The sequence below is a fragment of the Mobula hypostoma genome, chromosome 6, assembly GCF_963921235.1.
Source record: "Mobula hypostoma chromosome 6, sMobHyp1.1, whole genome shotgun sequence".
In the NCBI taxonomy this organism is placed as follows: Eukaryota; Metazoa; Chordata; class Chondrichthyes; order Myliobatiformes; family Myliobatidae; genus Mobula; species Mobula hypostoma.
In genome coordinates, this window is record NC_086102.1 from 161,621,336 (window position 1) to 161,646,933 (window position 25,598).

At 39.2% G+C, this 25,598-nt stretch overlaps 1 protein-coding gene across 1 annotated transcript in view; it reads left to right on the plus strand.

Annotated features, from left to right (window-relative positions):
• Positions 1 to 25,598, plus strand: part of ttn.1 (titin, tandem duplicate 1) — a 377,466-nt gene that overhangs the window by 318,301 nt on the left and 33,567 nt on the right. Inside the window, exons 225-234 of the mRNA XM_063052084.1 lie at positions 845 to 1,132; positions 1,236 to 1,526; positions 1,631 to 1,918; positions 4,430 to 5,017; positions 5,110 to 5,214; positions 5,301 to 5,498; positions 5,590 to 5,886; positions 5,977 to 6,564; positions 6,660 to 6,962; positions 7,063 to 24,168. Of these exons, the coding sequence (XP_062908154.1) occupies positions 845 to 1,132; positions 1,236 to 1,526; positions 1,631 to 1,918; positions 4,430 to 5,017; positions 5,110 to 5,214; positions 5,301 to 5,498; positions 5,590 to 5,886; positions 5,977 to 6,564; positions 6,660 to 6,962; positions 7,063 to 24,168 (20,052 nt within the window). The remainder of the gene's footprint in view (positions 1 to 844; positions 1,133 to 1,235; positions 1,527 to 1,630; positions 1,919 to 4,429; positions 5,018 to 5,109; positions 5,215 to 5,300; positions 5,499 to 5,589; positions 5,887 to 5,976; positions 6,565 to 6,659; positions 6,963 to 7,062; positions 24,169 to 25,598) is intronic.

Genomic DNA, 25,598 nt, shown 5'->3' on the forward strand with positions numbered 1-25,598 from the left:
AACATTAAAAAAGTGAAATAGGGTTTCTGACAGATAAACCTTCTGGCACCATGAGCCAGCAAAGAGTTCTGGGTGGGGAATTACTTTCCAAGTACTCGATCTATCACTTTACCTTGGAAATTGGTTCACTCACAGGACAGATGAAGCAGTAAGGGAGGCATAAAACTGGAAGCTTAATTACTACAAAAATCAAAAGTAATCTTGGGCATTGATGACAGCTAAATGTGAAGTGTGGACTGTTTCCAATGAGATTTGGCCCATTGGCCTATATCAAATATTTAGTTAATGGAGAAGGGAATTTCACACAAACATTTTAAAGGTTCATGGCCGAGTAAATTTCAATTCTGCACTTACATTATTTCAATCTGTCTACGGTTTCTGTCACTATCCACTTGGTGTTTCCAGTTAATATTTCATTCTCTCTTGAGCCCTCTTTTCCTTTTATACCCCTGGAACCAAAGTTGCTACACAAGGTAAAACAACAGAAAGAGGCTATCAAAGCCATTCTTGATCATAATACACAGGGAGTGGCATGGTGGAGAGCAAGCATGCAAACAAATTAGAAACAAGAGTAGGCTCTTCCATCATGTATAAGATTATAGCAGCTTTTATTGTAACCTCAGCCCCTTATTCCTGCTTATCCCTGTAATCTTTGGTACCTTGCTTAACAAGATTTTGATGAAGAATGTCTTAAAATATTCAAAGACTGTTTCCACACCCTGAGTTTTATGAAGTGTAACAGACTGAAGAGAGTTAACTCTGACTCTGTGATCTGTTAGGTGTATAGCACTGTGATATACATACTAAATATTTTAATAGAGATTTCATTTATTTTTCTGAATAGTTCCTCCTGAAGCAGATCTTGATGCTGACTTAAGAAAGGTACTTATTCTGCGTGCCGGTGTCACAATGCGAATCTATGTGCCGGTGAGAGGTCGACCTTCACCAAAGATTACTTGGTCTAAAATGGATGCCAACATCAAGGATAGACAAGGACTTGAAATCAGAACTTCAGATTATGACACAATGTTGTATTGTGAGAATGTGAATAAGTACGATGCTGGAAAGTACATTTTAACTTTAGAAAATAGCAGTGGAGTAAAGGCATATACCCTTAATGTAAAGGTTCTTGGTAAGTTGTTAATTATTTCATAAAGATAGTATTTTGTTAGATTAAAGCTAGTTGATTCTAATTTTTTTATTCAATCATTACTTCTTTTTACTTTTTTAATTAGACACTCCTGGTCCACCCATTAATCTTATCATTAAGGAAACATCTAAAGATCATGCTGTTATATCCTGGGACCCACCTATTATTGATGGTGGCAGTCCAGTTAAAAACTACATTGTCGAGAAGCGAGAGGCTGAAAGAAAGGCATGGTCAACTGTAGCGACCGAATGTCCCAAGACGAGTTTCAGAGTTATCAACTTGGAAGAAGGCAAATATTACTTCTTCAGAGTTCTGGCTGAAAATGAGTATGGCATTGGTGAACCATGTGAGACAAAAGATGCTGTAAAAGCTTCAGGTAAGAAATTAAAAATTATGCCTTCAGGGTATAACATTTCAGAATGTAAAACAACTTAATATTACAGTTCCTTTTCACTAAAATGACATATTTTCTTAATACAGAGGAACCTGGGCCAGTGGTAGATTTGAAAACTGCAGCCGTATCTAAGAAATCGTGTACTTTGGTGTGGAAAAAGCCCATCAGTGATGGTGGATCCCGAATTATTGGTTACATTGTTGAAAAGATGATTGAAGGGGACAGATGGGTTGAATTAGTGACATCCAAGAATATGCAATTTACAGTTAATGATCTGAAAGAAGGAAAAGAATACACGTTTAGAGTAAGAGCACAGAATGATGCAGGGTACAGTGTACCACGTGAAATTACAGTTGTGGCAAGGGATCAAGTTGGTGAGTATTTTTCTGTCTACTACAATAATATGACCCTGAAGAAATGTACTGTCATCAGAATCAGGTTTATTATCTCTAACTTATATGTTGTGAAATATGTTGTTTTATGGCAGCAGTACAGTGTGAAGACTTAACTTCACTATTAGTTACAAACCCAAGTAAATAGTGTAAAAGAAAAAAATAAAATAATGTTCAGATGTACGTGGACTGTTTAGAAATTGTTCTGATATTTGAGTATAGTTATTCAGGCTCCTGTACCTCTACTCCAATGGTAGTAGTGAGAAGAGGGTGCGGGTCATGGATGCAATCTTTTTGAGGCATGTGGGTGACAACAATGTTAGTGAACATTATGCCATGATGTCTATACCCTCTGCAGCCTCCTGCATCCTGTGTGTAGGAACTTCCATACCAGGTTCTCCATTATACATCTAGAGAAATCATGTAAGAAAATTTGGCAGTACTGGAAATTAAATGAATAAGCAAAGTTGAGGAAGGAAGGCTTAGGCTATTTATTTCAACTTGATATGCCCTTCACAATTAGTGCACTTACGCTCAAAGCTTATCCTGAAATAAAAACAGTAATACGCTATCATATTCCTCAGAATAATTTAAAGTACTCATGACCAGTAAATTCTAAATGTAGTCATGTAAACAATGTAAAAATCACAGGAGTTGAGGGAAGCAATCTTTATACATGTTTAATGAAGAAGAATTTCAGGAAAATTCTCCATTCTTTATCAAATAATGCAATGGAATATTGCATGCACCTGAACATCCTTGGTGAATTGATGGAACTTCAATAATACCTCAACAATATTGTATGCAGTAATCAGCCTAGGTTTTGTGCTTATGTCCCAATGGAAGTAGAGCACCAACATTTTATGATGATTCAATGTTTGCTAACTGAGACAATCTTATCATTTAATACTATGACTACTACAAACTGCAAAATAGCAATTAGCAATGTGGAATTATGAGCCACGGACTAAATGGATTTTGAACAATTTCCCAAGAATCAAAGAAAATGGGGAGTAGTTCACTTTACCCCCACTCACTAGGAAAAAGATGACTCTTGCTATTCCCTCACTGGCAACTGAAAGTTTAATTTCATGGTGTTTGCAAGTAATGCGTATTGTACCAAATTTTTTGCTACACCTGGACTCCAAGAGGCCAGATGAGAGGCCACTGAGTGAGTAAGACTCTGGGAAGGAACAGGGCAATTGGCTCTATCTAGGACTCAATATTAGAAAGATTCCACAGTAGGGAAGGAAATGGAGGCTAGAATAGTAAGAGAAATGGGATTTGAGGTCTTGTATGCATGGGGTCTTGAGATATTTGTTATGGAACGAATATAGTGCTGTATATTGTTCATATAAAGTATTAATGCAGGTAAAGGAGGGTAAAACAGACTGCTAATAATTTTTTTAAATGTACCCTTCCCCTCAGCGGTTTGACATGAAACCCCTTGATTACATTTATCAGCTCTGCCTAGTTTGGTACTGGTAAACAATTAGGATGCCAAGACAGGATACAACCGAGTAACATCTCCCAGTGTTTCTCTGAAAGTGACTTTTAAGGCCAATGCATTGCTGCCCTTGTATTATGCAGCCTTCCCCCATACACAGATGATCAACAAATTGTGCAAAGTTTACCAAAGGCCCAACTTAGGTTCACTGAAACAGCAGGATAGATTCCAAACTATGTCAAAGTCATGGATAGTTATTGTGTTGGAGAATTTAATTGATAAATACAAGGATTAAACTAAAACCAAAATATTTAGATAAGATATTTTGATTTTAATTGGGAACCTTATTGCCAGGAAATGAACTATAATGCCATGTCTGACTAATCTATCAATATCATTTTAACAGAAATCCAAAAAGAATATTATACCATTCTGCACAAGATAGCAAACTGAGAGCATAGAAAAGTAAATCAAGTAGTTTTAATGGCAAGAGATAGAAAAGGTAGTTTTTATCTGGTGGAGAAATTTAAATAAAAGTTTGCAAACTTACATTTAGAGATAAGCTATTGCTGAATTAAGTTAAGCAACATAAAAATGAACATCAAGGGAAATCGATGAAAAGTGGGTAAATGGAAGTGATGTTCCAATTAGTCAAGATCTAATTGAATTCCTATAAAGAGTTATAGTATATGGTGTTATCCTATTGCTATTATAGAATATACATGTTTCCATTTTTGCTGAGTAAGTTCCAAAGCTTAATAAATTACATTTATCCCATTATTGAAGCTGTATTACCTGAGTAGTTCTGATCATTGCTAGTGTTGGATATCAACCATAAAAATAATATTTTTGAAATTGTTTAATCAATTATATCAATCTAGGTCAATTCTTAAAATTCACTTAAGGTCTTAAGAATAATGTTTTTAGATTTTACCAATAAAAAGCATTTCAGATTTTCTTTGACAAACACCAATGGTTTCTAAATCTAATTGTAAAAATTGGAATTTGTACTTTCTAAACTAAATCATACATTTTTTTCTTAATAGTTCCTCCAAATATTGATCTGAGAGACATTCCTGACCTAACATATATTGCCAAAGAAGGAAGTAATATCCGTTTAAAGATTCCAATCAGTGGTAAACCTGTACCAAAAGTAACATGGAAGAGAGGTGAAGACCAGGTGCAAGAAAGTGGAAGAATATCTGAGGAATCCACAGCAATTAATACAACTCTTTCTATCCGAGAATGTCAAAGGGGTGATGCTGGAAAATACACAATTCATGTAAAGAATTCAGCTGGCGCTAAAGAAGCTTCAATATTCATTAAAGTAGTTGGAAAACCTGGAATACCAACTGCACCATTCCGTTTCAATGAAGTGACAGCAGAAGCAATTACTTTAAGCTGGGGCCCACCAAAGGATGATGGTGGCTCAGAAATAACTAATTATATTTTGGAAAAACGGGATAATGTCACCAATAAGTGGGTGACATGTGCCTCTGCTGTACAAAAAACAACATTCAAGGTTACAAGGCTTCATGAAGGAACTGAATATGTGTTTAAAGTCAGTGCCGAAAATAAATATGGAGTGGGTGAAGGGTTAAAATCTGACCCTGTCATAGCCAAGCATCCATTTGGTAAGAACCAACCAATTTTTGCAACTAAGTTTTTATTAGACTCTAATATTTACTTTAATGCTGATTAATATTTTTCTTTTCCCTTTTCCAAGATGTGCCCGATGCTCCTTTGCCACCAGAAATAGTCGCAGTCAGACATGACTCTGTCTCCCTGACGTGGTTGGATCCAAAGAGAAATGGTGGATCCCCTATCACAGGTACAAGGAATAAATATCTTCCTTTACAGTTTACACAATCAATTAAGCTCATACCATTTTATAACATTTATTTTGATTTGCTCCAGGCTATCATGTGGAGTATAAGGAAAGAAACAGTCTCCTTTGGAAGCGAGCAAGTAAGACACCCTTAAGAATGAAGGATCTTAGAGTCCCAGGCCTGACTGAAGGTCTTGAATATGAATTTAGGGTTATGGCAATTAACTTGGCTGGTATTGGCAAACCAAGTGCACCATCACATCCTGTAACTACTCTTGATCCAATTGGTAGGTGAAAGCCAATGTATGGTTACTCATCTATTATTCCATATTATACATATCAAACTCATCATCTGACATATAAAATACTTATTTTCAGATCCTCCTGGAAAACCTGAAGTTATTAATGTTACCCACAACTCTGTGACCTTAATCTGGACTGAACCCCCATATGATGGGGGTCACAAACTAACTGGCTACATTGTGGAGAAACGTGACTTGCCTTCAAAGGTCTGGATGAAAGCAAATCATGTTAACGTTCAAGAATGTGCATTTACTGTTCATGACCTTAGTGAGGGGTGTAAGTATGAATTCCGTATAAAGGCAAAGAATGCAGCAGGAGCAATTAGTCCACCATCTGAAACAACAGGAACAATTATCTGCCAGGATGAATATGGTATGTAATTTTCTCTCCTTAACCTATATGACCATATGATTTTAAATTTTAAAATGTATTAATTAGTACTCTTTTTTTTTCACCCCGCAGTGGCACCAACCATTGTGATTGATCCAGCAGTTAAAGAAGGCTTAACAGTTAAAGCTGGTGATACTATTACAATTCCTGCTACAAGTATTCTTGGCAAACCTCTACCAACATCAGTGTGGTCCAAGGGTGGAAAAGACTTCAAGGTTTCTGACATTGTCCACATTGAGAAAACTCCAACATCCTCAACACTGTCTGTTAAATATGCTACCAGAAAAGATTCTGGTGAATATACTATTACCGCAAGCAATCCATTCGGGACCAAAGAAGAACATGTGCGTGTGAAAGTGTTAGATGTTCCAGGTCCTCCAGGATCTATTGAAATAAGTAATGTTTCATCCGAGAAAGCTACTCTAAGTTGGTTACCACCAGCTGAAGATGGGGGTTCTCCAGTCAAATCTTACACAATTGAAAAGAGAGAAACTAGTCGTCTTCTCTGGACTTTGGTTGCTGAAGATGTTCCAAGCTGTAGATATATAGTAAGCAAGCTTATACAGGGAAATGAATATATCTTCCGCATCTCTGCTGTCAATCAGTTTGGAATTGGCGAGCCAGCGCAGGCAGAACCTGTGAAGATGGTGGATAGTTTTGGTAATCCTTTCATTTTAAAATATGAAGCTTTGCACAATTTTTATATATTTGACTTGACAAAAATGTAAACTGCTTTTGTGATATTCCTCTTTCAGGTCCTCCTGGTCCCCCTTCAAGGCCTGAGGTGACTAATGTTACCAAGAATACAGTTACTATTGGTTGGAAGAGACCAGCTAATGATGGTGGTAGCGAAATCACAGGGTACATTGTGGAGCGTAAAGAGAAGAAGGGTCTCAGATGGATTAGAGCAACAAAGAAACTAATCTCAGATCTACGATATAAAGTAACTGGACTCAATGAGGAAACTGAGTATGAATTCCGTGTTAGTGCAGAGAATAAGGCAGGCCTTGGTCCACCAAGTGATCCATCTCAGCCAGTATTGACAAAAGATGTTGCATGTAAGGATTAAGTTTACATCACCATTCTTAAACAGGATTTGAAGAATTGCTCTGTGAATCTAGGTATAGTTAAATCTAATTAAATAATTTTCTCTTACAGATGTACCTGGACCTCCTTCTAATCCAAGAGTGGTTGACACAACAAAGACTACTGCCAGTTTGACTTGGGGAAGACCCCATTATGATGGTGGCCTTGAGATTATTGGCTATATAGTTGAACACAAGAAAGAGGGAGATGAAAACTGGGTAAAAGACACAACAGGAACTGCACTCCGAATAACTGAATTTGTTGTTGCTAATCTTCAGTCAGGGGAAAAGTACAACTTTAGAATTAGTGCACTCAATGCAGAGGGTGTTGGTGAGCCTGCTCAAGTTGAAGAAGTTGTTGAAATTAAGGAGCGTGAAGAAGTACCTGATTTTGAGTTAGATGCTGAGTTAAGAAGAACTCTTGTTATCAGAGCTGGAGCAACCATTCGCCTTTTCGTACCAATCAAGGGGCGACCAACTCCTGAAGTGACATGGTTTAAAGGAGACGTCCCTGTTAAAGGTCGTGCCACTGTAGAAACTACAGACTCATACACATTCCTACTTATTCCAGAATGCACTAGATACGATGCTGGAAAGTATACGATGTGTCTTGAAAATATTGCTGGTAAAAAGAGTGGTTTTGTAAATGTGAAAGTCCTCGATTCACCAGGACCACCTTTGAATCTCAGGGCTAGAGAAATAACAAAAGATAGCATTACAATGCAGTGGGATATGCCAATGATTGATGGTGGTTCAAGAATAACCAATTACATTGTAGAAAAACGTGAATCCACACGTAAGGCATATGCTACTGTTTCAACTAATTGTCAGAAATGTTCACTCAAAATCATCAATTTGTCAGAAGGATGTCAGTACTACTTCAGAGTAATGGCAGAAAATGAATATGGCATAGGTGAGCCAGCTGAGACTGTTGATCCTTTAAGAGCATCTGAAGCCCCATCAGCTCCAGAACGTTTGCATATTATGGATATAACAAAGCATACTGTTAGCCTGGCTTGGCCAAAACCGGAACATGATGGTGGTAGCAAGATTACAGGATATGTACTCGAGGCACAGAAAAAAGATTCTGAAAAATGGTTATCTCTGGCAACTGTGAAGTCATTAGACTATGTTGCAAAGAATCTTAATGAAAATGAGGAATACACATTCCGTGTCATGGCAGTTAATGCAGCTGGAAGGAGTGATCCAAGAGAAAGCAGACCAGTTGTTGTTAAAGAACAAACCATGCTTCCAGTATTTGATCTACGTGGCATTTATCAGAAACTTGTGATTGCAAAAGCAGGAGATAATATCAAAGTGGATATTCCAGTCCTTGGTCGACCTCATCCCACAGTCACGTGGAAGAAGGATGGCCAGCCTTTGAAGCAAACACAGAGAGTGAATATTGAAAATACACCAAACTCAACCATACTCAACATTAATGAATGCGTGAGAAGTGATAGTGGCAAATTTACACTGACAGCTGTAAATATACTCGGTGAAGTAAGTGATATTATCACTGTTCAGATTCATGACATACCTGGACCTCCCAAAGGACCAGTTAAAATTGATGAAGTTTCATCTGATTATATTTTGATGTCGTGGGAGCCTCCTGAAAATGATGGTGGTGTGCCAATAAATAATTACATAGTTGAAATGCGTGAGACTGACAGCACGTCATGGGTAGAGCTAGCAGCTACTGTGATACGTACAACATTTAAAGCTCCTCATCTCACTACTGGAACTGAGTACCAGTTCCGAATTAAGGCTCAAAATAGATATGGCACTGGCCCTGCAATTGTCTCAGAGATGGTTGTCGCAACATATCCATTTAAAGTGCCAGGACCACCTGGAACTCCTCAAGTTATTGCGGTTACTAAGGACTCAATGACAATTACCTGGAATGATCCTATTACTGATGGTGGAAGTCCCATTTTAGGATACCACATTGAAAGAAAGGAAAGAAATAGTATACTTTGGCAAACTGTAAGCAAAGCTTTGATTGCCGGTACCACATTTAAATCATCAGGGCTTACTGATGGCATTGCATATGAATTCCGTGTTGTAGCAGAGAACATGGCCGGTAAAGGAAAACCAAGCAAAGCATCAGAACCAGTTTATGCACTGGACCCTATTGATCCTCCTGGTAAGCCAGATCCAATCAATGTTACTAGACATTCAATTACACTCACATGGACAAGACCAGAATATGATGGAGGCTTCAAGATAACCGGTTACACAGTAGAAAAGAGGGATTTGCCGAATGGTCGCTGGCTTAAGGCAAACTTCAGCAATGTGTTAGAGACTCTGTTTACCGTCAGTGGACTCAGTGAAGGTGATACGTATGAATTCCGCATATTAGCGCGAAATGCTGCTGGTGCAGTAAGCCATCCATCTGAGCCTACTGATGCAATAATATGCAGAGATGACATTGAAGAACCGAGAATACTGGTTGATGTTAAATTCAAGAGTGTTTTATTATTGAAAGCTGGTGAAACATTTAAACTTGAGGCAGATGTTAAAGGGCAACCACCACCTACAATGGTTTGGACAAAAGATGGAAATGATCTTGAAGAAACAGGAAAAATAGAAGTAAAGATGACAGATTTCTCTACTGCATTGATTCATAAAGACAGTGTGAGAAGAGATGGTGGTGCATATACACTTACTGCATCCAATCCTGGAGGATCAGCAAAACATGTGTTTAATGTCAAAGTTTTGGATCGACCAGGGCCGCCTGAGGGACCTATTGTAATTTCAGATGTTACAGCAGACAAGTGTGTGATATCATGGTTACCACCACCAGATGACGGGGGAGCAAAGATTGAACATTACATCGTTGAAAAACGTGAAACCAGTAGACTTGCTTGGACAAATGTGGCTACAGATGTTCAACTTACCAAGCTGAAGATAACCAAACTTCTGCAAGGAAATGAATATATTTTCCGTGTTATGGCGGTAAATAAATATGGAGTCGGTGAACCGTTGGAATCTGATCCTGTTGTTGCTGTTAATCCATTTGTACCACCTAGTCCACCAAAGAATCCAGAAGTAACAGCAATTACAAAGGATTCAATGGTGGTTTGTTGGGGACATCCTGATTCTGATGGTGGAAGTGAGATCACCAACTACATTATTGAAAGACGTGACAAAACAGGAATGCGCTGGGTTAAATGTAACAAAAGGATAGTCACTGATTTACGATACAAAGTTAGTAAGCTCACAGAAGGGCATGAATATGAATACAGAATCTTGGCTGAAAATGCTGCTGGTGTAAGTCAACCCAGTTCTTCAAGTTCATACTACAAAGCATGTGACACTGTGTTCAAACCTGGACCACCAGGTAACCCCAGAGTTCTAGATACCAGCAGATCTTCAATCACTATTGCATGGAATAAACCTATTTATGATGGTGGCTCAGAAATCACTGGTTACATGGTAGAAACATGTCTTCCTGAAGAAGATGAATGGACAGTTGTAACCCCACAGAGTGGACTCAAGGCTACATCATTCACAATTATAGATTTAAAAGAAAATCAAGAGTACAAAGTTCGCATATATGCTATTAACTCTGAAGGCATTGGGGAACCTGCACAAATTCCTGGAACAGCTAAAGCTGAAGATAGATTATTGCCTCCTGAGATTGAGCTTGATGCAGATTTGCGCAAAGCAGTGTCTATAAGAGCTTGTTGCACTTTGAGATTATTTGTTACAATTAGAGGAAGACCAGCACCTGAGATTAAATGGGCCAGAGAAGATGAGGAACCATTGAATAGAGCTTCAATTGAGAATACAAGCTCTTACTCTCTCCTTGTCATTCCAAATGTAAATAGGTTTGACAGTGGCAAATATATCCTAACAGTGGAAAACAGTAGTGGCAGCAAATCAGCTTTTGTCAGTGTTAGAGTTCTGGATACCCCAGGTCCAGCACAGAATCTTAAAATTAAGGAAGTTTCTAAAGACTCTGTTACACTTACATGGGAACCTCCACTTATTGATGGTGGCTCCAAGATTAAAAACTACATAGTAGAGAAAAGAGAATCAACAAGAAAAGCATACTCTACAGTGATTGCCAACTGCCATAAGACAAGTTGGAAGGTGGATAACTTACACGAAGGTTGTAACTATTACTTCCGTGTTCTTGCTGAAAATGAATACGGGATAGGTCTCCCTGTTGAGACATCTGAATCAGTTAAAGTATCAGAGCGACCACTTCCACCAGGCAAGGTATCTCTTGTGGATGTAACAAGAAGTAGTGCAGTTTTGTCATGGGAGAAACCAGAACATGATGGAGGCAGCAGGATCTTAGGATACAGAGTGGAAATGCAAAGTAAAGGCAGTGAAAAGTGGACAACATGCGCAACTGTGAAAGAAACTGAAGCCACAATAACAGGGTTGACACAGGGCGAAGAGTATATGTTCCGAGTATCAGCAGAAAATGAGAAAGGTATCAGTGACCCACGACAGCTGGGAGTTCCAGTAGTTGCTAAGGATCTTGTGATTGCCCCTGCTTTTAAACTTATGTTTACCACCTTTAGTGTCCTGGCAGGAGAAGACTTAAAAGTTGAAGTACCATTTATTGGGCGGCCTCAACCAACAGTAGCTTGGCTAAAAGATAATCAAGCATTAAAACAAACCACACGGATTAATGCTGAAACCAAAGACACTAAAACGGTTCTTATCATCAAGGAAGCTTGTCGTGAAGATGTTGGCCATTATATTGTGAAACTTACAAATTCCGCTGGTGAAGCATCTGAAAATCTTAGCATTATTGTTTTAGACAAACCTGGACCTCCAACTGGACCAGTCACAATTGACGACGTTACTGCAGATTGCATTTCAATATCATGGAAACCACCAGAATATGATGGTGGCTGTCAGATCAGCAATTACATTGTTGAAAAAAGAGATACTTCAACCACGGTTTGGCAGATGATTTCAGCCACTGTTGCCCGTACAACAATCAAAGCTGCACGTCTAAAGACTGGTACCGAATATCAGTTTAGAATTGCGGCTGAGAATAGATATGGTAAGAGTAGCTATCTTACTTCTGAATCTGTTGTGGCTCAATATCCTTACAAGCCCCCTGGCCCACCTGGTACTCCATTCTTGACAAATGTCACAAAGGACAGTATGGTAGTGCAGTGGCATGAACCTGTCAATGATGGTGGTAGTAAGGTTCTAGGTTACCATCTTGAATGCAAAGAAAGAAACAGCATTTTGTGGATGAAACTAAATAAAACAATTATTTCTGATACTAAATTCAAAGCTACTAATCTTGAAGAAGGAATTGAATATGAATATAGGGTATATGCTGAGAATATTGTTGGCATTGGAAAATCTAGTAAAGTATCTGAATGTGTTGCAGCCAGAGACCCTTGTGATCCTCCAGGTCGTCCTGAAGCTGTAATTGTCACTAGAAACTCAGTGACCCTGCAGTGGACCAAGCCTGAATATGATGGTGGCAGTAAAGTCACTGGCTACATTGTTGAAAAGAAAGAACTTCCTGATGGCCGCTGGATGAAGGCAAGCTTTACTAATGTCATTGATACCCAGTTTGCTGTAACTGGCTTAGTAGAGGACCAAAGGTATGACTTCAGAGTAATCGCAAGAAATGCAGCTGGTGTTTTCAGTGAACCTTCTGAACCCACTGGTCCAATCACTGTTAGAGATGAAGTGGACCCACCACGAATTAGCATGGATCCACAATATAAGGACGTTCTCGTAGTGCATGCAGATGAATCCTTCAAAATTGAAGCTGATGTTTATGGCAAACCAATACCTTCAATCCAGTGGATGAAAGGAGACCAAGAACTTGCAAATACAGCTAGACTTGAAATTAGAAATACTGACTTTAATACAGTTCTGTCTGTGAAGGAATCCATTCGTGTAGACAGTGGACCCTATACCCTTTTGGTAAAGAATGTAGCTGGTCAAAAATCAGTAACTGTTAACGTGAAGGTGCTAGACAAACCAGGACCACCAGAAGGGCCAATCGCTGTAAGTGGAATAGCTGCTGAGAAATGCACATTAAGCTGGAAGCCACCAATACAAGATGGCGGTAGTGACATTTCACATTATATTGTTGAAAAAAGGGAAACAAGTCGTTTAGTTTGGACATTAGTTGACTCTAATGTACAAACTTTAAGTTGCAAAGTTACCAAACTTCTGGAAGGAAACGAATATATCTTCCGTGTTATGGGTGTAAACAAATATGGAGTAGGTGAACCCCTTGAATCCGAACCTGTAATAGCGAAGAATCCGTTTGTCTGCCCTGATGCACCAAAGACACCTGAGGTTACAGCTATCGCGAAGGATTCAATGATTGTTGCATGGGGAAGACCAGCATCCGATGGTGGTAGTGAAATTCAAGGCTACATTTTGGAAAAACGGGACAAAGAAGGAATACGGTGGACCAGGTGTAACAAACGACTTATTAGTGAACTACGTTTCAGAGTTACTGGACTTATTGAAAATCATAATTATGAATTTAGGGTATCTGCAGAGAATGCTGCTGGTGTCAGTGAACCAAGTCCGTGCTCCATTTTCTATAAGGCAACTGATCCAGTCTACAAACCTGGGCCACCAAACAATCCTAAAGTAATTGATTTTACAAAATCTTCTGTTCTCCTATCCTGGGGAAAACCTATTTATGATGGTGGATGTGAAATCCAAGGATATCTTGTCGAGATGTGTGATGTAAGTACTGATGAATGGACAATGTGCACATCATCGACTGGGATTACGCAGACCCGATTTGAAGTGGATAAGTTGCTGGAAAAACATGAATACAAGTTCCGTGTCTGTGCTATAAATAAGGCTGGGGTTGGTGAACACGCCGACTTCCCAGGAACTGTGCTTTTGGAAGATAAATTAGAAGCCCCAGATCTTGACCTTGATGCAGATCTAAGGAAGATTATTAATGTCAGAGCCAGTTGTTCTTTGAGATTATTTGTTCCCATTAGAGGCCGGCCAGCTCCAGAAGTCAAATGGACCAAAGCAGATGGTGAAGTAAGAGACACTGCACAGATTGAAGTTTCTGAAAGTTATACACTACTTGTAATTGATAATGTTAACAGATATGATTCTGGCAAATACATATTAACCTTGGAAAATAGCAGTGGTACAAAATCTGCCTTTGTTAATGTGAGGGTCCTTGATACACCAAGCCCACCAGTTAATCTTAAAGTCAAAGAGGTAACAAAAGACAGTGTCACTTTATCCTGGGAACATCCTCTATTGGATGGAGGTGCCAAAATTAAAAATTTCATCGTAGAAAAGCGAGAATCTACAAGGAAGGCATACTCGGCTGTTATTACCAACTGCCACAAGACATCTTTTAAGGTAGAAAAACTTCAGGAAGGTTGCAATTACTATTTTAGAGTAACTGCTGAAAATGAGCATGGAATTGGATTACCTGCAGAAACTGCTGACCCGGTTAAAATATCTGAAGTGCCACAGCCTCCAGGAAAAATAACGGTGGTCGATGTGACAAGAAAATCTGTGTCTCTTACATGGGAGAAGCCAGAACATGATGGTGGTAGCAAAATTATCCAATACATTGTTGAAATGCAAACAAAAGGTAGTGAGAAGTGGTCGGCATGTGCTCATGTGAAGACACTTGATGCAACGATCACTAACCTGGCACAAGGAGAGGAATATCTGTTTAGAGTCATAGCAGTAAATGAAAAAGGCAAGAGTGACCCAAGAGCTCTTGCAGTGCCAGTGGTTGCTAAAGATCTTGTGATAGAACCAGATGTCAGACCAGCATTTAGTAGTTACAATGTACAGGTGGGTCAAGACTTAAAAATAGAAATCCCTATATCTGGACGTCCTAAACCAAGTATTACATGGACAAAGGATGGTCAGCCACTCAAGCAGACAACTAGAGTCAATGTTATTGACTCTGATGATTGTACAGTACTAAACATCAAGGAGTCAATCAAAGATGATCATGGATTGTACAATATCACAGTGGCTAATGTTGTTGGCCAAAAATCAGCATCCATTGAAATAATAACACTTGATAAGCCTGGCCCACCAAGTGGCCCTGTGAGGTTTGATTCAGTCAGTGCTGAAAGCATCTCAATTTCTTGGGATCCTCCAAGCTTTACTGGTGGCTGTCAGATAACTAACTACGTAGTTGAGAAGAGAGATACAACTACCACAACCTGGGAAATAGTTTCGGCTACAGTTGCTAGAACAAGTCTGAAAATAACCAAACTTAAAACTGGAGCTGAATATCAGTTTAGAATATTTGCTGAAAATAGGTATGGTAGAAGTTTTGCTTTGGATTCTGAGGCAATTTTAGCACAGTATCCATTTAAAGAGCCTGGTCCACCAGGTACACCTTTTGTAGCAACTGCTAGCAAGGACAGCATGATAGTCCAGTGGCATGAACCTATTAATGATGGAGGTAGCAAAGTCCTAGGATATCACCTGGAGCGTAAAGAAAGAAACAGTATTCTTTGGACAAAGGTCAATAGAACTATAATACAGGATACCAGATACAAAACTACAGGACTTGAAGAAGGCATTGAATATGAATTCAAAGTTTATGCTGAAAATATTGTTGGTATTGGAAAACCCAGCAAAGTTTCAGAGTGCTACTTTGCTCGTGATCCATGTGATCCTCCGGGCTGTCCAGACGCCATTATTGTTACCAGAAATTCAATAACACTTCAGTGGACAAAACCAGAATATGATGGTGGAAGCATTATTACCGGATATATAGTAGAAAAGCGTGACCTACCTGAAGGTCGCTGGATGAAGGCAAGCTTTACAAATGTAATTGAAACCCAATTTACTGTAACTGGTCTCACAGAAGATGACAGGTATGACTTCAGGGTTATTGCCAAGAATGCTGCAGGTACGTTTAGCAAACCGTCTGATAATACTGGGCCCATCGTTGCAAAGGATGAAGTCGAGCTACCTAGAATATCCATGGATCCAAAATACAGAGATACAATAGTGGTGAACGCAGGTGAAACATTTAAGTTAGATGCTGATATTCATGGCAAACCATTACCCATTATACAGTGGATAAAAGGTGAAAAAGAAGTTGAAGAGTCAGCAAGACTTGAAGTTAAAAATACTGATTTTAAAGCTTTACTTGTAGTTAAGGATGCAATCAGAGTTGATGGTGGGCAGTATATTCTTCAAGCTTCTAATGTAGCTGGTACAAAATCTGTATCAATTAATGTAAAAGTTTTGGACAGACCAGGACCTCCAGCAGGTCCGATCCGAATCACTGGTGTCACAACTGAAAAATGTTCATTATCCTGGAGTGCACCAGAACATGATGGTGGAAGTGAAATTTCACATTATATTATTGAGAAAAGGGAAACTAGTCGCTTAGCTTGGACTGTTGTGACATCAGATGTCAAAGCTACAATGCATAAAGTTACTAAGCTTTTGGAGGGTAATGAATATATCTTCCGTGTAATGGCTGTCAACAAGTTTGGTGTGGGCGAATCCTTGGAGTCTGCATCTGTCCTAATGAAGAATCCATTTGTACCTCCTGGTCCACCAAAATCTTTGGAAGTGACTAATATTGCGAGAGACTCAATGACTGTCTGCTGGAATAGACCAGATGACAATGGTGGCAGTGAAATTACTGGTTATATCCTAGAGAAGAGGGATAGAACTGGAATTAGGTGGACAAAATGCAACAAACATAACATAACAGATTTACGCTTCAGAGTTACAGGTCTCACAGAAGATCATGAATATGAATTTAGAGTATCTGCTGAAAATGTTGCTGCAATTGGTGAGCCAAGTCAGCCAACAAATTTCTATAAAGCATGTGATCCAATTTACAAGCCTGGAGCACCATCAAATCCACGTGTTGCCGACACGTCAAAAGATTCTATTGTACTTATTTGGGGCAAGCCAATTTATGATGGAGGCAGTGACATTCAAGGATATATAGTGGAAATCCGTAAGGCCGATGAAGAAGACTGGACAATGTGTACACCACAATCTGGAGTCCAAGCGAATCGCTTTGAAATTAGAAAACTTACTGAACATCAAGAATACAATGTTCAGGTATGTGCCATCAATAAAGTTGGGGTTGGTGAGCCAGCAACAGTGCCTGGTACAGTAAAACCTGAAGATAAACTTGAACAACCAGAAGTTGAACTCACAGCAGAGTTGAGAAAAGGAATCACAGCAAGAGCTGGCAGTACCATCAGAATATTCACACCAATTAAAGGGAGACCTGTGCCTGAGATCAGTTGGTCAAAGGATGAGGGTGAGCTATCTGAAAAATCTCAAATAGAAAAGGGTCTGAATTATACTCAGGTAACAATAGACAACTGTGATAGAAATGATGCTGGGAAATACACCCTGACTTTAGTGAACAGCAGTGGAACTAAGTCTGCATTTGTTACAGTAAAAGTTCTTGACACACCTGGAGCTCCACAAAACTTAACAGTAAAAGAGATAAAGAAAGATTCAGCTACATTGGTATGGGAACCACCTATTATTGATGGAGGTGCAAAAGTTAAAAACTATGTTATTGATAAGCGAGAAGCAACCAGAAAAGCTTATGCTAATGTAACTACTAAATGCAACAAATGCAATCTCAAAATTGACAATCTAACTGAAGGATCTATTTACTATTTCCGAGTAATGGCAGAAAATGAGTTTGGTGTGGGTGTACCTGTTGAGACTACGGAAGCTGTTAAGGCTTCTGAACCGCCTTTACCTCCAGGAAAGATCACCCTTGTAGATGTCACTCAAAAGACTGTGTCACTCATTTGGGAAAAGCCTGACCATGATGGAGGTAGCAGAATCATGGGATACTTAGTAGAAATGCAGCCTAAAGGATCTGACAATTGGGGTGTTGTTACCCAATCCAAAACTTGTGATGCAATCATTTCTGGTCTCAGTTCAGGGCAGGAATATCTTTTCCGTGTAATTGCTTTCAATGAAAAAGGGAAAAGTGATCCTAGACTCTTGGCTGTACCAGTGATAGCCAAAGATCAGAGTATAGCACCTGATTTCAGACTCCTATTCAACACGTATAGTGTTCAAGCTGGGAAGAATCTAAAGATTGAAGTTCCATTTATTGGACGTCCTAAACCTAAGATTTCATGGATGAAAGATGGGCAGCCACTGAAACAAACAACAAGAGTTAATGTGGATGATGCAGCAACAGCTACAACCCTTCTTATAAAAGAAAGTCAAAGGGACGACCATGGAAAGTATTCAGTAACTGCTACAAATGCTGCTGGAACAGTAACTGAAGAGATCAGCATCATTGTGCTTGATAAACCAGGTCCACCCATTGGACCTGTAAGATTCGATGAAATCAGTGCAAATTACATTGTAATATCATGGGATCCACCAGAGTACACTGGAGGATGTCAAATTAACAATTACATTGTTGAGAAGAGGGACACAACTACTGTTACTTGGGACCTGGTGTCTGCAACTGTGGCACGGACTACAATTAAAATTGTGAAACTTAACACAGGATCTGAATACCAGTTCAGGATCTTTGCTGAAAACAGATATGGAAAGAGTTCATCTTTAGATTCTTCATCAGTTGTTGCACAGTACCCATACAAGCAACCTGGACCACCAGGAACTCCATCTGTGTCATCTGCCACAAAGGACACTATGTTTGTGCAATGGAATGAACCAGTGATTGATGGTGGAAGTAAAATTTTAGGTTACCATCTTGAACGCAAAGAAAGAAACAGTATTCTCTGGACAAAATTAAACAAAACAATTATTCAGGATACACATTACAAGTGCAATAATCTAGAAGAAGGTATTGAATATGAGTTCAGAGTATCTGCAGAGAATATTGTTGGCATTGGTAAAGTTAGCAAGGTATCAGAATGTTATGTAGCACGTGATCCTTGTGATCCACCTGGCTGTCCTGAAGCAGTTGTTATCACAAGAAATTATGTTACTCTACAATGGAAAAAGCCTCAATATGATGGTGGTAGCAAAATTACTGGGTATATTGTAGAAAAGAAAGAACTTCCTGATGGTCGCTGGACAAAAGCTAGTTTTACCAACATAATTGAACCTGAATTCACATTTACTGGATTAACTGAAGATGCAAGATACGAATTTAGAGTAATTGCGAGAAATGCAGCTGGTATTTTCAGTGAACCATCTGAAAGTTCTGGACCAATTACAGCAAGAGATGAAATTGAAGCTCCAAGGGCTTCTATGGACCCCAAGTACAAAGATGTGATTGTTGTTAGTGCAGGAGAAACCTTTGTACTGGATGCTGACATCCATGGTAAACCCGTTCCTGATGTAACATGGGTTAAAGATGGCAAAGATATAGATACAACTGTTGCAAGAATGGAGATTAAATCCAGCATTCAGAAAACTAGCCTTACTGTCAAGGACTGCATTCGAACTGATGGAGGACATTATGTACTCAAGCTCAGTAATGTAGGTGGCGAGAAATCAATTCCTATAACTGTTAAGGTTCTCGATAGGCCTGGTCCTCCTGATGGTGTTTTGAAGATTTCTGGTGTCACTGCAGAAAAGTGCTACTTGGCTTGGAATCCACCTTCTCAGGATGGTGGTGCCAATATTTCTCATTACATAATTGAGAAGAGAGAAACTTCCAGACTTTCATGGACACAAGTAGCATCCGATGTGCAAGCTATTAGTCACAAAGTAACCAAGCTTCTTCCAGGTAATGAGTATATATTCCGTGTAATGGCAGTAAACAAATATGGAATTGGTGAGCCCCTGGAGTCTGAACCAGTTTTGGCTAAAAATCCATTCCACACACCAAGTGCACCAACAGTACCTGAGGTTACAGCCATTACCAAAGATTCAATGGTTGTGACATGGGGACATGCTGAGGATGATGGCGGAGCTGAAATTGAAGGTTATATACTAGAAAAGCGGGACAAAGATGGAATCAGATGGGTCAAATGCAATAAAAAAAGGTTGAGCGATTTAAGATTTAGAGCTACTGGCTTAACAGAAGGCCATTTCTATGAATTCCGTGTATCTGCTGAAAACGCTGCTGGTGTGGGTGATCCAAGTGAACCATCCATTTTCTACAGAGCCTGTGACGTAATTTATGTCCCTGGCCCACCAAACAATCCGAAAGTGATAGACACAACAAGATCTACAGTATCTCTTGCGTGGAGCAAACCAATTTATGATGGTGGAGCTAAAATTAAAGGCTATACTGTGGAGAGAAAAGAAGTTAACACTGAAGACTGGATCACATGCACACCTCCAACAGGTGTACAATTAACACATTTCACATTAACAGATTTAAAGGAAAATACTGGGTATAATATCCGCATCTGTGCCATTAATTCAGAAGGAGCAGGGGAACCTGCTAATATTTCTGGTACAGTAATTGCAGCTGATTTGCTTGAACCCCCAGAAATTGAGCTGGATGCTAATCTCCGGAAGGTAGTGTGTGTACGAGCTGGTGGTACTTTGAGGTTATTTGTTCCCATTAAAGGCAGACCAGACCCTGAGGTAAAATGGGAGAAAGCAGAAGGTACTCTAAGTGAGAGAGCCCAGATTGAAGTGACAAGTTCCTACACCATGTTGGTACTGGATAATGTTAACAGATTTCACAGTGGCAAGTATAATTTGACTCTGGAAAATAGCAGTGGTAGCAAATCTGCTTTTGTTAATGTCAGAATACTTGATTCACCTAGTAGTCCTGTGAACCTACATATCAAAGAAGTGAGAAAAGATTCAGTAACTATATCATGGGAACCACCTGTCATTGATGGTGGGGCTAAGATAACAAATTACATTGTTGAAAAACGTGAATCTACTCGAAAAGCATATGCTGCTGTTACCAACAATTGTACCAAAAACTCATTCAAAGTTGATTCATTACAAGAAGGTGGTATTTACTATTTCCGTGTAATGGCAGTTAATGAGTATGGAACTGGTTTGCCAGCAGAGACTACTGAACCTATTAAAGCATCTGAGGTGCCCTTGCCTCCAGGTAAAGTGACATTAGTAGATGTAACAAGAAATAGTGCAACACTTGCATGGGAGAAACCCGAACATGATGGAGGTAGCAAAATAACTTCCTATATTGTTGAAATGCAGACAAAGGGAAGTGAAAAATGGATTTCATGTGCCCAAGTAAAAGCACTAGAAACAACAGTAAAAGGATTAACCTCTGGCGAAGAATACACCTTTACTGTACGAGCTGTTAATGAGAAAGGAAAAAGTGATCCAAGACAATTGGGAGTACCAGTAATTGCAAAAGATATTGAAATTGAGCCAACTGTTGAGCTTCCTTTCAATAGCTTCAGTGTTAAGGCAGGTGATGATCTCAAGATTGATATACCAGTTAGAGGAAGACCTTTGCCAACTGTGACATGGAAGAAGGATGGTCAAGCTTTGAAACAGACAACACGAATAAATGTCCAGACAACAAAGACATCAACTCTTTTGACCATCAAAGAAGCCATAAAGGAAGACGTTGGAAAATACGAACTAAATGTTTCCAATAGTATAGCATCAAAAACTTACTTAATAAACATTGTTGTTCTTGACAAACCTGGCCCACCAAGTTCTATTCATATCGATGAAGTCAGTTCTGATTATGTAGTTATGTCTTGGACAGCACCAGAATATGATGGTGGTTGCCAAATTAATAATTACATTGTTGAAAAGAGAGACACCACTACAACAACATGGGAAACTGTTTCTGCCACTGTAGCAAGAACATCAATTAAAGTCACAGGACTTACAACAAGATCCGAATACCAGTTCCGTGTGTATGCAGAAAACAGATATGGCAAAAGCCATTATTGTGAGTCTCCTTCTGTTGTTGCAGAATATCCATTTAAACTCCCTGGGCCTCCATCAACACCTATTGTTGAACATGCCACCAAAGCTTATATGATTGTCAAATGGAATGAACCAGTTTCTGATGGAGGTTCTAAAATTATTGGATACCACCTTGAATGCAAAGATAGAAGCAGTATTCTGTGGACAAAGGTGAACAGAGGTCCAATTAATGATACAAAAATGAAAGTAACAGGCCTTGAAGAAGGTCTGGCATACGAGTATCGTGTTTATGCAGAAAATATTGCAGGCATTGGCAGAGCCAGTAAAGTTTCTGAACCTGTTGCCGCAAGAGACCCATGTGACCCTCCAGGTCAACCTGAAGTAACGTATATTACCAGAACATCTGTTTCACTGTCTTGGACCAAACCAGAATACGATGGTGGTGCTAAAGTTACTGGTTATATTATTGAATCCAGGCTGCTACCTGATGGACGCTGGCTTAAATGTAACTTTACCAACATACAAGAAACGTATTTTGATGTTACTGGTCTTACTGAAGATCAGCGCTATGAGTTCCATGTAATCGCAAAGAATGCTGCTGGACTATTCAGTGAGCCATCTGAATCAACAGGTCCCATTACTGTAAAGGATGATATGGAAGCCCCAAGAATTATGATGGATGCCAAATTTAGAGAGGTTGTAGTTAAGGCAGGTGAAACTGTTAAATTTAATGCAGATATAGCTGGTCGTCCTCTTCCAGTGATATCATGGACAAAAGATGGCAAGGAACTTGAAGGACAAGCTAGAGTTGAAATTCAATCAACTGATAATAGAACTGCAGTTGTCATTAAAGACTGTATCAGACGAGACTCGGGACAGTATGTTGTAACACTACAGAATGTAGCAGGAACAAGATCCCTAGCTGTTAACTGCAAGGTTCTTGATAGACCAGGTCCACCTGCTGGTCCTTTAGAGATAACCAGCTGTACATCTGAAAAGTGTTCTTTGTCATGGGCACCACCTCAAGAGAATGGAGGAGCAGATATTGATCACTATATTGTAGAAAAGCGAGAAACAAGTCGCATTGCCTGGACATGTGTAACCGACAACTTACCAACAACATCTTGTAAGGTAACTAAGTTGCTCAAAGGCAATGAATATGTTTTTAGAGTAATGGGGGTGAACAAATATGGAGTTGGTGAAGCTTTGGAGAGTGAACCTATAAAAGCTTTAGATCCATACATAGTTCCCGGTGCACCAAAATCAATTGAAATTACCAATGTCACAAAGAATTCTATGACTGTCTGCTGGGAAAGACCTGACAGTGATGGTGGAAATCCAATTGCTGGATATATTATTGAAAGGCGTGAGAAAACAGGCTTACGCTGGATTCGAGTTACTAAGAAACCTGTGTATGATCTCAGAGTAAAGGCTACAGGGCTTCGTGAAGGTGCTGAATATGAATACCGTGTGTATGCAGAAAATGCTGCAGGAGTCGGTCCTCCAAGTGACCCTTCAGTACTGATCTGTGCAAAAGATCCAGTTTTCATACCTTCTCCTCCATCCAGACCAAAAATAATTGATTCAACAAAAACAAGCATTACTATCAGCTGGACAAAGCCACTGTTTGATGGTGGAGCAACTGTGACTGGGTACACAGTAGAGTATAAACAGTCTGAAGACACTGAATGGACAACAGCAATTCAGAATTTGAAAGGCACTGAGTATACAGTAGTTGGGCTTACATCTGGAATGGAATATCTTTTCCACGTAAGATCAATTAACAAAGTTGGTGTCAGTGATCCAAGTGAAACATCAGAGCCGCAAATTGCAAAAGACAGAGAAGAGGAACCTGTGTTTGAAATTGATAATGAAATGCGTAAAACATTGATTGTCAAGGCTGGAAGTTCCTTTACATTAACTGTACCTTTTAGAGGAAAACCAGTACCTAATGTAATGTGGAGCAAACCTGATGTAGATCTCCGTGTAAGAGGAAGTCTTGAGGTCACTGATTCAAAAACATCACTGACAATTGAAAAAGCAACAAGGAATGATGGTGGTAAATACACAGTAACATTGCAGAATATTTTAGCTACTGCCACATTAACTCTGGGTGTCAAAGTCCTGGATTCACCTGGACCTCCTGGCAATATTATTGTAAAAGAAGTTACTAAGGAATCTGTAACACTGTCCTGGGATTTGCCAGAAATTGAAGGTGGTGCTCGAGTGAAGACTTACCATATTGAAAAGCATGAAGCGAGTAAGAAGGCATGGGTGACTGTAACAACTAATTGTCACCGTCTTACTTACAAAGTGACTGACTTGCAAGAAGGTGGCATTTATTACTTCCGTGTCCGGGGAGAAAATGAGTTTGGTGTTGGCGTGCCTGTTGAGACCAAGGAAGGAGTTAAGATAACAGGTAATTTATCTATTTATTATTGTTGCTTGAATATTTTCATTGTTATTAAACTATTCAAGGAGGCATTATTGTACATTGCACTTTCAAATTAGTACAGAACTTTTGCATAATTTCCAATGTTCCAAGTTACTTTTTTCAGTTAAGCCACTACATCAGCATTGTGGTACAGATAAATATAGTTTCTCAAGCATAGAGATGATCAGCTTAGTGATCACTCAGAGGGCCTCCTGGTTACTTTCACATTGCAGGATTACAATGAACCATCTGCTAAATACAAGAGCAAACGGCTTTATGTTTAAATATAAATACGGCATGGTACAATAGTTGTGACCAGTGGGGATAAAAAAAAATTAGCATGACTACCTTTTAAGCTGTGTATGTGCCAATGTCTCCTCAAAGTGTGCAGGACTGAAAGGCAAAAGCAAACAGAAATTGGGCCTTGGGCTTCATTGGTGAGCTGCCATATTAGTAGAGCCTCCATAGCAGCTTGCCTGCTTGAAGAAAATAACAGGCACACCGCTTTGCTGAAAATAAACCTGGAAGAAGAGAGTGAGCGTTCTAGCATTTTGGAGTGTGCAAGATGAAATGATGGTGTAATGTCAGTTGGCTCTCCTGCTTCTAGCACAACAGCATTACACAACAGTTAGTACTCAGTCAATCCCAGTATCCACTAAATTATCAAGATATTAGCAGCATTTTGTTGCTCAATTGTTATGATTCACAGCCTCTCAGAGAGAGCTGGCTTAAGCATTAGGAATATTTATTTATTTTTGTAAGGGTCATATTGGTTTGTGTGACAGAGATACTTCATGAGATGGCTATTCAGTGTTGGGTTGAGTGGCTTAAATTAATATCGTCCCATTATATAACAGAATGTGGAATCAGACTCACTGAATATGGGAGGTAACTATTAGGCCAATTTGAATCTGCTCTGGTTGTCTGTGCATGTAACCCAGGTCAAATTCAGCTTTCCCTAGCAAATTATTTCTCAGTCACTGTACAAACTGTGAGTTGTCACATTACGAAAGAGTTTTTCCAAATGTTATCTCTGGTTCTTTGATCTATTGCCTTAATTCTGTTTTTAATTTCTTCCATCAATGAAAACGTTTTAAATTTATTCACCTTAGCTGAGTTCTTAATAATTTTGAATACTCCTATTAATTCACCTCTGAACCTTTGGTGCTCAAAGGAGAATAAAGTTAGCTTCTTGAGTCTATCTCCATCAACTGAAATTCTACATCACCTTTCTAGTAAACCTTTTCTGGCATCATAACTGGAACATTTACATTCTTCCTATTGTCTTGAATGCTGTAGTTGTGGCTAAACTAATATTTTATAGAAATTCATCATAACTACATTGATTTAACATTCTACAGTGCTTCTTTTTAAAAGGCATAGGATTATATATGTTTTAGTCAGGTATAGGTTTC